Below are 14,614 nucleotides of genomic sequence, written 5' to 3' on the forward strand. Positions count from 1 at the left end.
AAAACAATTAATTGTGGCTCTTACCACAACACTCATCTCTCTCTCTTTGTGTGTGTGTGTGTGTGTGTGTGTGTGTGTGTGTGTGTGTGTGTGTGTGTGTGTGTGTGTGTGTGTGTGTGTGAGAGAGAGAGACAGAGAGACAGGAAGGGGTGGGGGGTGGGGGGTCTTTGCAGCAGCCGGTAGCCTTGATCCTTCTGTTTACTGTATGTGAACACGACGACACCATAAATAGCACAAGTTAGAATACTTCCTTATCTATCACACACATACAGCATGGCTACAGAAATGTTCAATTGAATCATCTGTAGACAATCGTGACACTACATGAGATCAAGTGCAAATTGTGCTTTGACTGACATTTGGCACAGGACAAACCGTTTGTTCGGTTAACACTGTCATGACAATACTTTGCAATAAAAAGGGAGGGAAACCATTCCATTCCCTCACAAATGGAAGCTTGCACACTATCCCCATATAGAATATGATTAGATATCATCATCCTTCTCCCACAATGGATGTCTATTACACTGTACAAATAGTACTGTACGTTTTAGGTTTAAGATTTCTGTGTACAAACATGTTTTGTCAGAGAGTGTTATTTCAAGTAGATAAACCTACCGTACAATCTCCTTATCTGATAACACTGGGTCTACTCAGTAACGAAACTGCAAGTCATATACTCTCTTGCCTTAAAGACTGATAAGAATCCACTCAGAGCATAGTTCATTAAAGGTAGGGTAAGTGATATTTCTTAGTTAGAATAAGAATGAAATAACTATATATTCTCATAGTAATCATGCTATAGAGCAGTGGTTTTAACCTTGTTCATACTAGTAAGACGCCTCAGGGCAAGCCCTAAAGGGCAAAGTCCCACCATGTCTTGGCCATCCTGCCATATCGGACCAGTTACCCATTTATGGAGACCCCAGGTACCCATATATATGGAGATCCATGTACTGTATGGAGATATGCTGTGAGAGCCCAAACATGCTTACTCAGTTATTCGTTATGTGAAAGTCCTATGACGTCTATTACATCTGACATCATACATACAATCCCTTTAGTTTTATGCCCATACATGGAGATCCCTGTCAGTAGAACCAGCCACACAAATATGGGCTGTCTTAGTTATCTGTCTTTTATTTAAAACGGATTTACACAAAATGCACATTGTGTAAATCCTGCATAATTTGTCATGAGTCATGCGTTAGTTAAGGTTTACTTAGTATATGGTTTCTACCCTTATTGGAATGGCTTAACCTCTAACCCTCACAAAAGCTGTGCATGGTCTGCCCCATAGTTACTTGATGACTGGGTAAACTCTCCACAAGGGGGGGCACTTTAATCATGTCACAAAATAATAAACTTGAATACAGTTCTAGTAGAGCTCCTCCATTCATGTACTCATTATATAATCTAATACTGAGTACATGAATGAAGGAGCTCGGTTAAATGACACATTTCAGTGCATGGAAAGAGAGGCTGTTAATGGTAGGCTATCAATGAAGGCAATGCGTGTGAAAAGAAACCACTAGTCTGAAAGATAGTGAGAGATCAAAATGCCTCTGCAGGAAATGTGTTTCTGGTTCTATGAAGATAGGAAGGCTATCTGTATGAAGATCGACTGCAAGTGCAAATGGCAATCCTGATATTAGTACGACCTTCGATCTACAAGCTCCCAAGCTGTGATGGCCCTAGCCTAAAGCCTTAAAGGACCCAATGCAAACAAGCCATAGTGCTTTGGGTTTCAATTCTATTAGTAGACCTTGTATCTGAACTGTAGGCCTACTGTCTTGTGCTTTATATGCGAACTGCAAATAAATATTAATTCAATCAATCAATCAATCAATCAATCAATCAATCAATCAATCAATCAATCAAAAGCCTATACATTAAATAATACACTACAGTTTTAGCAGGCTACAACTCTTACTTATTGCTGTTCTTACTAACACTGCATGGGGAGAAAACCTACAGGCCTACTATCAGTCTGCTTTCCCTCAGATCTGCTGGAGCAGCAGTTGTTCTGCAGACATGCCTGTATGTAGTCTATAGACCAAGCCTAGAATCCAAAGCCTGATCACAATGAATGTACAATGTCCGGCATAGCATGCATGCTGGAAGCTCACATTCAGCAAAACTGAATGGACGTCCAGGAAGCATCATTTCAATGGGCCTCAAAGAATATGCCTTACATTCTGTATAGAAAAACGATGTAGGCCTAGCCTATATTGTTTGGCTTAGGCCTACAACTCATTGGTTTCTTCTTTTATTTATACAAAATAAGCTTTTTTGAGGGAAATATACAACTGAAGTTCATCCAAATGCAATGGATCGAAATGAAGCTATAGGCCAGGGGTCTGCAACCTTTTTGACATGAAGTGCCATGTTTTATTTTCTTGATAGTCATGTGTGCCATATCAACATTACATTTAATGATGACACCACATCAAAATAAAATAATTCCTGATTTTCAGGACAATGGTAATGACCATTAGACTTAGAGCAATAACCCTAGCCTACTACAGTATCTCCCAGACTCCCTCCATGGTCAGAGTCTGAATGAATGTAGAATTATGTGCAGGATCATGTAATTTATGTACAGATGGGGACTTAGTTTACTGATAGAACAGGCACAGTAAACAGTCTGTATACGTGTAACGCCTGACACTGTGGTTTCCCTGACACATCACTTTGACATCATAGGTGACATCACAGTGATGTCAGATACTCAGAGCAGGGATAAAGCCTGACACTGTGGTTTCCCTGACACATCACTTTGACATCATAGGTGACATCACAGTGATGTCAGATACTCAGAGCAGGGATAAAGCCTGACACTGTGGTTCCCCTGACACATCACTGTGACATCACAGGTGACATCACGGTGATGTCAGATACTCTCAGGCATCTCCATATATGGGCATAAAAAGGTGACATCACAGTGGTGTGGCTGGTTCAGACAGGGATCTCCATGTATGGGCATAATGCATAAAAGGGATTGTATGTTGTGATGTCATGAGAACCACTCTATGCCCATATGGAGATCCCTGATGTCATCAATATTAAGCCCATATCTAACAGGACTTCATATCCATATATGGGGAACTGGTCCGATATACATCACTGGCCAGACGGACAAGACATGGCACGACCTGGCACGACCTAGGTTGCTTGTCGCCCTGAGGCGTCTTACTAGTTTCATTGACTACGTATTTATTAAATATATATTTTATTTTAAAATAAAAAGTGTGCCATGCAGTGATCATCACCCTCCCCTGTGCCAATTGGCACCTGTGCCTAATGTTGAATAGGCTACCTATAATTGGTAGGCTGCAGCCAGCTGTGTTAATTTAACTCCAAATGGAACCAAATTAACCCCTATCCCATTTGTAAAACAGAACCCAATTTAAAGATCCATTATATGAGTTAAAATGAACACTGGTGTTTTTTCTTTCTTTCTTTCTTTCCAAGCATGCAAAAATGTAACAATTACATTCCCGATCCAAATCATCTCCACCACCATGCATGCACTCCGGGTTTTGTGTGTGTCTTCCCTCTCTCCACCAACCTGTGTACAGTGTGTTGAGGCGCTGGGAGGAGGAGGAGGAGGGAGCAGCAGCAGCAGCAAGCAGCGTGCTGGTGGAGGAGGAGGAGGCCAGGGGAGCCAGCGGTCCATGATCACAGGCTCTACACGCTGCATCCTCACACCACTGACCCGGAGTGGAGTCTAATACTACTGCATGTGTGTGTGAGCGGTGTGGTGGGAGCCTGCCTGCCGGGGAGGAGGAGGAGTGTGACTGATCCAGGCAGGATGGAGGACCTCATCACCATCAAGGAGAAATGTGGAACTTTGGATTGACGCCGGGGGAGAAGGAGGACGACGACGCGGCGGCCTCAACAACCACTGCTTTCGTGTTATTGGATATATTATCTGGGATATTTTTCTGCTTATTATTTTTGCTGGCCTTCTCCCCCTCATTTTCCGAGGGTGGTGGTGGTGGCACTGGTGGCCGTGGTGGGGATTTATACCTTTTGGGGGCTTTTCCCCGTTTATTTCGGCGTGCAGCAGCAGCGAAATCATCATCATGCCATTCGCCAAGCGGATCGTGGAGCCGCAGCTGCTGTGCAGGCACCAGATCCCCATCAGCACCGGCGGTGGTGGTGATGATGAAGCAGGAGGGGAGCCGCTGTTCGAGGCGGCGGTGGAGCTGTGCTCCGTCAGTAACGTGGTGCTGTCCCGGACCCTGCGACAGCTGTCCGACCTGGCGAGGCACGCCTGCTCCCTGTTCCAGGAGCTGGAGAACGACATCATCAGCACCAACCAGCGGGTCTGGGTCCTCCAGAACAAGATAGGCCACATACAGCAGGTCGCCAGCGCGCTGGACCCCAAGAAGGAGGCAGTGCGTAAGTATCTATAGGCTAATACGCGCCTTCTTCCAGTGGCGTCAGTTCAGCAAAAGCTAAGGCATGTTGCCACCTTAGCAACACGCATGATGAAGTACATTTTATTTTTTTACCTCTTGTAGCCAAGGTATGGCAGCTGCCATACCTTGCCATTCTCAATTGACGCCTCTGCCTTCTTCTTTCCCCACCAACAACAACAACAACAACAACAACAACAACAACAGTGTAGACACTAATGTGATATTTATTCAGTGGATGTTGAATGGAATGGGCGTTCAGGTTGATAAGTAAAGGAGGAGGACACCCACCTTTAGACCTAAATGTGTTTCTACCCAGGGGCGTCCAGTAGCGTCAGTTCAGAAAAAGCTATGGCAACATGACTGGTGTCTTGCGCGCGTGCAAGACACCAGTCATGTTGCCATTCCTTAGCAACAGGCCATGCTGAATTTATTTTAAGAAGAAATAGATTTTATTATTATATGGGAGTGTTGCCACCCCGACAATAAGAACTATAAGAAGTCACTGTCGGAGTTGCGACATGTCGGAATGGAGAGAAACCCCCGCTTGCCACATACCCAATTGACGCCTCTGGGGGGCGTCATTTATTGGGGCATCATCATCAGGGGATATGGCAGCTGTTGCCACCTCCTAGTGTTTACATTTAACCTCGAATTCAATTATTTTATGCATATTGTAGTCTAATTTGTTGTATTAACCACTTTCAACGTACGTGGTTGCATCGCTATTTTGGTAATAATGTCATTATTAGGCCCTATAGCCTATAGGTGAACAACATCTTCAAAGATGTTCTCTTTTTTCGCCGCCAAAAGAGATGTGTCCACCACCCCGCACTCACGCACGTCGCCGCGGACGCGCTCTCGCAGAGGCGTCAATTGGGTATGACAAGCTATGGCAGCTGCCATACCATACCTTGGCTACGGTGGGAAAATAATACAATGTATTTCTTAAAATAAATTCAGCATGGCCTGTTGCTAAGAAATGGCAACATGACTGGTGTCTTGCACGCGCGCTTGCCATACCTTAGCTTTTTCTGAACCGACGCCACTGCGCTCTAGTGGCGTTTCCAATTGAGATGTGCATCACGCATAGGGCTACTTACACACCACACCACACATTTTCTATCTCCCCCTCCATCCCTATTCAGAATAGAGACCAATACGTGTTTTCTATTCGTCTCGTTCAACTTATATTGTGTGTTGTTTTCATCATGCCACGGTCACACCACGGTGGACGGTTTACCCGTCCGTCGACGAGGGGGAGTCGGTGTGTTTTAAATCACGAAGGGGCGTGTAGCCTATAGCCGCTGCATTGGCTCAGCATCACAAATCTCTTACTGCGGGTAGCAGGGTAGCAGCCAGCCAGCCACTGCACACCTGAAGCATCCATGGTGTTTTGGGCAACATACACACACAGTCAGTGGTTTTCAACCCTTTTTGACGTAAAAAAGGACCATTATTTATTCGGCATTTGAGCCACGGAGCACCATTTGATTAGATTTCGACCCAAACCTTTAGAATATTTTGTTATGTTGGATAGGATTTTGTCCACACAATTCCATGCTGTATTGATGTTGGTAGGCTACCATAGGAGAGATGACAGGCAAACGTTGACCAAAATAAATCATTTTCTGCATTCTCTAATTGTGTAGACTTTTTGTAAATTTAGTAATGCAGATGTTTAACAATAATTTAACTCTTGAGAGCGTAAAATGAAACCAAATGGTATTTTTGTTTTGTTTCAAGATCTATAAAGGTCCATTTGGTTACCAACTCTCCATCATTTAGCCTAACTGGGGACCACCTGGAACCCCCTCCCCCAAGGGCCACTGGTGGTCCCCGGACGACTGGTTGAAAACCACTGCACTAGTCACCGACTCCACCATCATCACCCATGGTCGCACAGGAATCCTTATTAATTATTACACTGACTGTGCTGTCGAACATTGAGGTGAAAGACGAGGATTGGGGCTGACGGCCGATCGAGTAGTCTGTCCGTCTGTCTGTCTGTCTGTCTGTCTGCCTGCCTCTCTGTCTCCCCCAGTGTTATCCATGTGCGACAAAAACCCGCCCTTTCACTGAGCAGCACAAACATGGCATCAATAATGATTCTGTGGATGTCCACATATTGCAGGGACAAACATGAATGGAGTGTTATCCTCTATAGTCTGTCTGTCATCACTGTTATTATACAGTGTGTAAGCTAATAGCATCATGGCCATTTAGGTGATGAATGAATAAAAAGAAAAAAAAGAAAGGGTGCTTCATGTGCTTGGCTCACTGTCTTGAATAAAGATGTAGTAACAGCCTAGTTAGAACAGTGTTGTGTCCTACATCTCAGTCCCCTCTGCAAGGTTTGGCATGTCAGTTTTAGGAATAGCAGTGTTGGAGTGATTTTACTCGCTCTGTCTAGTGGGAATTACAGTAGCTAGGGTTCTGAATATAGGCCTATATACAGCTATGAGGCTGTGACATTCCTGTAGATTGCTCATAATCTGGTACAGTCATATAGCATATAGCCTACCAAGCCCTTATGCTACAACGGTTTAACCGTGAACTCCATCTTTAAAACGGGTACACATACGAATATCTCTCTCTCTCTCTCTCTCTCTCTCTCTCTCTCTCTCTCTCTCTCTCTCTCTCTCTCTCTCGTGCTCTCATGCTCTCTGTGTATCTCACTCTCTCATCTCTGTTTTCCTGTGGCATATGTGTCGGAATGATGCATATACAAGCCATGCCTGCATTACGTAAAACAGTCAGATTGCCTCACTGCTCTGTTTACTCAGTTGGCTGGGAATCAGCCTGAATTAGGCGGTGTTGTCCAAGTCTATCTTGGAGAATAAATGTGGGAAAGATTTTTTTTTCTTCACATCGCTCCACACTGCCAGTCTAAATACCAACAGATGGGAATAGGCATTTTAATTTCCACATTGTATTATCTGCTTGATTCACACAATTCCTTATTAACTCATACCCCCACCATTCTCTCTCCCTCTCTCTCTCTCTCTCACACGCACGCACGCACGCACGCACGCACGCACACACACGCACACACACACACTGTATCCTGAACACAGGTTTGTAATAACCTATATAAATGGTAAATGGTAAATGGTGCATTTATATAGCGCTTTTAATCCAAAGCGCTTTACATAGATTGTGCATTACATTCACCCATTCACACACACATTCATACACCAGTGGCGGAGGAAGCCATGCAAGGCACCAACCTACTCACCGGAGGCAATTAGGGGTTCAGAGTCTTGCCCAAGGACCCTTCGACATTAACTCAGGGGGAGCCCGGATTCGAACTGGGAACCTTTGGGATTTATACCCTTCGTGCTCTAATACCAGTTTCTCTACCCCTGAGCTATGCCGCCCCTGCGCCCCTACACTTGACTACACACTTGTGTGCTATTTACACTTTATAAATGTTATGCACAAAAGTCTGGGATGTTGATGAATAAGATAAGATACAATAACATAATGGATGGACCAATCTATCCATCAACAGTCTGTCAACAATTAACACATTCATTAATATTATCTCTAACAGCAATTGATTGCCACAGCTTGTCCGTACCTGTTCGTTCGTACAGGTAACGCCTGACACTGTGGTTCCTTCAGTATAGAGGAAAACAGCCCATATCTGTGTGGCTGGTTCTACAGTACAGGGATCTCCATACTGTATATGGGCATAAAAGGGATTATATGTATGATGTCAGATGTCAATAGACGTCATAGGACTTTCAGATAACGAATAACTGAGTAAGCATGTTTGGAGTCTCACAGCATATCTCCATATACAGTACATGGATCTCCTTATGTAGGTACCAGGAGTCTGGTGCATAGGAGTATGCACTATGAACAATGAATTTAACAATGGATATGTGTACAGTCCACAATATGAACAATGCGCATGGTAATGGGTAACTGTCAACAGACCTTCAACAGTGAGTATAAGTCAGTAATAGACAGTACAGGTCTTAAGTTCCCTTGGTTACGGAGCTTAATGGCTAGTGGCACAAAGGACCAGTGGTGTAAAGTAACTAAGTACATTTACTTAAGTACTGTACTTAAGTACAGTCTTGAGGTATTTGTACTTTACTTGAGTATGTCCAATTTCCAGTACTTTTACTTCTACATCTCCGATCCAAATATTGTACTTTTACTCCACTACCTTTATTTGAAAACGTACTAGTTACTTTGCAGGTATAAATTATAATATTTAAAAACATACACAGACCACTTTAGCCCTATTTCATACCTAGGCTGTTTGAAAATAGCCGATCTACAAGCTCAAAACGCGTCGCTTGTAGATCTGCTATTTCCAAACATTTTGTACTTTTACTTTTGGTACTTTAAGTACATTTCGATGCCAACACTTTCATACTTTTACTTAAGTACATATTGCATTCTGGACTTTAACTTGTCACGGAGTACATCTACATTGCAGTATTGATAGTGACTTTTACTTAAGTAAAACATCTGAGTACTTTTTCCACCACTAGATAGATAGATAGATAGATACCTTTATTATCCCAAGGGGGAAAATGTGTTGCCCAGAGGCAGCACAGCAGTATAAGGTTATTTACAAAGTTACAGAGAAGTATGAAAAAGATAAAAAGAAAAAACAAGAACAGAGTACAGAGTACAGTAAGTACAGTAAGAGCAAGGTACAACAGGAAAGGGAACGAATAATATATATACATAAAGTGTCTTAAAGCACGACAATCAAAAAATAATACAGTGCCCAGATCAAAGTGACCATACAGTCAATGCTAGTTAGTGCAACAAGTATCTCTACATCATGTCAAACACAAGCAGAAATACTAAAAGAAAATTACTAACACAACCTAATAGTGCAGTGTCCAAAGGTCAGAGCGATAAAAACAACTAGCAAAAAAGAATAAAAATAAACAAGAAAGGGTGATGCGGCAAGACGCACAAAAAAACACCCTCCCTGGAAGGTCCTTAGAGGTCAAAGTCAGTGCAGATATAGTTCCAGTAAGGAAAAAAAGGCTACCGTCGTCCTACGTTAGGAAGGTAGTCCTTGTCAATCGACCGTTGTGTGTCTCGTTGTACAGCTTGAGAGAAAGCGGTACAAAAGACTTTCCTAGTCTCTCGCATCTCCGCCCTGGGTAGACAAAACGGTCATTTCCTCTCTTACTCCAGTAACTGAAGATCTCAAGATGGAGGGGGTGGGAGGAGTTGTTCAAGATGGAGTCCAACTTCCTAGCCGTTCGCACCTTGGCAACTTCCTCCACCCCCTGCAGAGAGGACCCAACAACAGAGCCCGCTTTCCTCACCAGTCTATTTAGGTTAAAGGTGTCGCCCGCTCTGTTGTTGCCACCCCAGCAGGTTATTCCAAAAAAGAGGACACTTGCCATGACAGACTGGTAGAACATCTGTAGCATCCTATTGCACACGCCAAACGATCTCAGTCTTCTCAGGAAGAACAACCTGCTTTTCCCCTTGCTGTGAATCGCCTCCGCGTTGTTCGACCAGTCCAGTGAACTGTTCAGGTGCACTCCTAGGAATTTGTAGTTGTCCACAAACTCCACCACCTCTCCATTAATGGTGCTTGGCACCGGGGGGACTCTCTTGGAAGTGCGGAAGTCCACCACCATCTCCTTGGTCTTGCTCGCGTTGAGCCTGAGGTGGTTGGCCTCACTCCACTGCACAAAGTCCTTAACCACACCATCGTGCTCAGCCGTGTTGTCACCCGAGATCTGGCTGACCACCACAGTGTCGTCTGAGAACTTCTGCAGGTGACAGGTCTTGGAGTTGAAGCGGAAGTCCGATGTATAGAGAGTGAACAGGAAAGGTGAGAGCACAGCGCCCTGGGGGGCACCCGTATTGCTCACCAGCACATCAGACCGACAACTCTGCAGCCTCACGTACTGTGGTCTGCCTGAAAGGTAGTCTGTGATCCATGCCACCAAGCCCTTGTCCACCCCCATCAGCGCAAGCTTCTCTGCCAGCAGAGGAGGTTGGATAGTGTTGAAAGCACTGGAGAAGTCAAAAAACATGATTCTGACCGTGCAGCCCAGATCTTCCAAGTGGGTGAATGCCTTGTGGAGCATGTAGGTGATGGCGTCGTCAACCCCAATGTCAGCCTGGTAGGCAAACTGAAGGGGGTCCAGGTGTTCACTGACCGCCGGTCTCAATTGGTTCAGTACCAGCCGTTCAAAGGCCTTCATGACTTGTGATGTCAGGGCAACTGGTCTGTAATCATTGAGGACCGAGGGACGGGTCTTCTTAGGCACCGGGACAATGCAGGAGGACTTCCAAAGTTGTGGTACCCTCCCGGTCCTCAGGGAGAGATTGAAGAGATACGTGAGGGGGACAGCGAGCTGCTCTGCAGCAACCTTAAGCACCTTAGGGTTGATGTTATCAGGTCCCACAGCTTTCCTGGTGTTGATTTGTGCGAGTTGGCGCCTCACTTGCTTGGTGGTGAGAGTCAGCGGAGATGAAGGTGCAGGGGAAGGTGCAGCTGAAGGCCCACTGCAAAGGACTGGCCGAAGTTCTTTGTGTTGTGCTGAGGAGATGATGAGTCTGAGGCTCAATGTGCTCCTCATCTTCATGAGCTCATCGTAGAGTGGGTGAAAGGGCTTCCACACATTTGGTGAAATGTTAACGTTCTGTGACATTTCACTTGTAGACCGCTTCTTTTCGGCGAAGATATTTTGGTGGTGAGAGAAAAAGGAGGGGGCCAAGTACAGACAGACCCTGCTCAAAGAAATATATCAGGTTTAAAGGACCTGAAGCAGTGGTTTTCAACTTTTGTCATTTTATCAAGGTACATTATACTAGGGTAGTAACTGAATCGGAAAATTGTTTTTAATTTGTAATGATCTACTATATCGTTTGCAAAAGCAAAATATCGTACCGTTTTGGCTTTGTATTGTATCGTATAGTTTTAAATGTGGTAATCGGTATCAAATCGTTTTGCAATGCAAATAATTGATTGTATGGAAACTAAGTATTTGTGCCTTGTATTTAGCAATTTTAAGAGGGAAAATGAGAAAGAGGGGTCTAATTACCTTTCCATTCCATATAGCTACTCTTGGTCTATCGATAAATGTGTGTAATCTCTGTGTTCATGTCAAGTTGCGGGTTTGTCCGTATGTGTTAAAATATAATGTCCATGTATTTTCTAGATAATCACAGAGTTTACTTGCATAACAATAGAGTTTTTACACATTTTAGACAGATTTAATTTCTTTGCTAAATAGTTACTATATCAATTTTAAATCATTGAATCGAATTGTATCGTATCGCCATGAATTAACCAATATCGTCCATGTATCGTATCGTTAACCATGTATCGTGATGCGTATCGGATCGCTGTTAAAATGTATCGTTACACCCCTAGTACATTATTAATTCTGCATTTGAGCCACTGAATTCCTTTTGTTGACAAAGTATGCAGGCAGGAGGAGAGAGTAAAACCACAGTTTACCAATGAATATGCATAGCACTTCTTCAGCATATCCGAAAGTTCTGAACAATGACTTTTGACTTTATTAGTAAAAATAATAATGTTTATCACATTCGCCCATCTCAACAGACACACACAGCATGAGTGAAACACTGTTAATATCGTTTTTCAATTTCATTTGGAAACGATAAGTCCAACTTAAACACAGAGTCCCGCTGGGACTCTCCCATGTCATGTGTGGCTACGCTAGACCAAAACAGTGGATTCTCCCCTTACACAGGCTGGCACAGTCCAAAGAGGATGTTGTTGGACTCAGTCCACAGGCTCCTCTCCCAGCACCTACTTATGCACAAGGGTATATCGTGCATGCTGTCGGGCAGAAACCTTGTATCTCCGTATTTCATTTTGATGTGTTTTCTCCCTGAATTATTAATGCCCTACTTGAGTTTACCTCTACAAGAGTAGAGGTAAATATTTTTCAGATTTGTATTTAAAAGATAGCCCCTTGAGATGAAACATCTCATGTTCAAGGGGGTCTCATAAAAACATGACAGACATAGATATGCAATACAAGCACACAGATAGCTTGCTCACCCTCTCCCCCCCACCACACCATCAGCTGTTAAATAGTGCTATTGGCTGGAGTCACCCGGAGAGATTCCCTGGCTAGTTTATCCCCGCCCTTCTGTGTCAAAGAATGTCCGTGCTCGTTTAGGCTAGCTGTTAAATGACAAAAGAGAACTAGAACTGCACTCTGTGGAGGTGCCAACTTGCGCATGTATGGCCAACTTGTGCGCCAGCAGAGCTCGCCATGAGGTGCGCTCACCACTGGCATCATCACTGGCGTGGCGATGCCATTGACATCACCACTGGCATCACCAGGAAGGACCTGTTAACGATGACGTTGCCAGAAATGCTGGTCAGCTACCTACCTACCTACCTACCCACCTATATATGCAGTCGAACGCAGTGCTTAAGTAAAGAGGGGTACAGTACATATAAATCAGTGTATACTGTATATCCCTATACCAGTAAAGTCAATTTAGAAGCACCAGTAAGACTCCCTAAATCGGGAGATAAGCGATAGATAGATAGATAGATAGATAGATAGATAGATAGATAGATAGATAGATAGATTTCACTGCATTTTAGAGAATTGCTTTTTTTAAATGTATGAGACGAATAAAGGTTGACAGACAGACAGACAGACAGACAGACAGACAGACAGACAGACAGACAGACTAGACACACAGACAGACTAGACCAGGGGTCTTCAACGTTTTCAGGCCGGGGACCCCCAAACTGATGGGGAGATGGAGCAGGGACCCCCTACCACCTCGTAGGGTGGGGGGGTCGGGGCTACGACATATTTTTTATTTTAAACAAGTACAAGTTACAGCGAGCAGGGTGGGCCGTACCACTACCATTATTAACTGAGAACCAATGTCAATAATATCAACAATCTGTCAATTGCATATTAATCATGTATTCAAGCTATTCAAAATGGATAGAATCATGATTTATTTTTTAACATAAATGTGGAAAAAAAAAAAACATTTTTTGAAATCTTTCCTTTTTTTTTTTTTTTTTTTTTAAGCAATAATTTCGCGGACCCCCTGCAGTACCTCCGCGGACCCCCTAGGGGTCGCGGACCCCCTGTTGAAGACCCCTGGACTAGACACACAGACACAGGCAGGCCGGCCTATGGCAATACAGGACTGCTTCTCCTATTTCTATTCTGCATAGTAACAGTAGAGAGATGCCTGCTTTAACCTTTTAAGTGAGTAGATATTTCTCCCTTTACTCTCCCTCCTCTCTCTCCCTTCTCTCTCTCTCTCTCTCTCTCTCTCTCTCTCTCTCTCTCTTTCTTTCTCTCTCTCTCTGTCATTTTCCGGTACTTCCAGCACAACCCCTGGAGCTCAGCTCACATCATCATTCAAACAGTATGTTACACACACACACACACACACACACACACACACACACACACACACACACACACACACACACACACACACACACACACACACACACACACACACACACGGCGGCGGCGGCAGCAACAGCAGCAGTAGCAGTGAGACAAAGAGAGAAGCTAATTGTCCCATAGCTAACGATACACAAGCCTCAGTGGCCTGGAAACAAATACGTTCTCGTGTACTGTATATCTATGTCTCTCTCTCTCTCTCTCTCTCTCTCTCTCTCTCTCTCTCTCTCCCTCTCTCTCTCTCTCGTAAGAGGAATGTGTGTGAACTGACCCACACACATTCATATAGTATGGAGATAGGTCTACTAATGATTAATTGACAATTACCTGAGAGACATATTTGACAATTTGCCATACCGGTAGATCCGGAGGCATATTCTGTGTGTGTGTGTGTGTGTGTGTGTGTGTGTGTGTGTGTGTGTGTGTGTGTGTGTGTGTGTGTGTGTGTGTGTGTGTGTGTGTGTGTGCGTGCGCACGTTGTGACCTGCCTCAACAGCCTCATTGAGAGCAGTGTCCTGACACACACACACACACACACACACACACACACACACACACACACACACACACACACACACACACACACACACACACACACACACACACACACACACACACACACACACACACACTTCACCATCCCTCCATCAGGGTTGACTGAGATGTTTTCAAAAGCTTTTTTTGTTGTTGCATTGAATACCATTGACTTGATGTTTCAAGGTGAGTTGTGGTCGTTTTCACACCTCTCCATTCCTCAGC

General features: G+C 44.1%; 1 protein-coding gene across 1 annotated transcript in view; it reads left to right on the plus strand.

The window, feature by feature from the left end:
* Positions 1-4,088: 4,088 nt before the first annotated feature.
* nhsb (Nance-Horan syndrome b (congenital cataracts and dental anomalies)) overlaps positions 4,089-14,614 on the plus strand; it is a gene marked incomplete at both ends in the record, with an annotated part of 96,759 nt that continues 86,233 nt past the window's right edge. Inside the window, one exon of the mRNA XM_080729781.1 lies at positions 4,089-4,407. Coding sequence (XP_080585907.1) covers positions 4,089-4,407 — 319 coding nt within the window. The remainder of the gene's footprint in view (positions 4,408-14,614) is intronic.

Source organism: Nannobrachium achirus (assembly GCF_963921795.1).
Source record: "Nannobrachium achirus genome assembly, chromosome: 7".
Lineage (NCBI taxonomy): Eukaryota > Metazoa > Chordata > Actinopteri > Myctophiformes > Myctophidae > Nannobrachium > Nannobrachium achirus.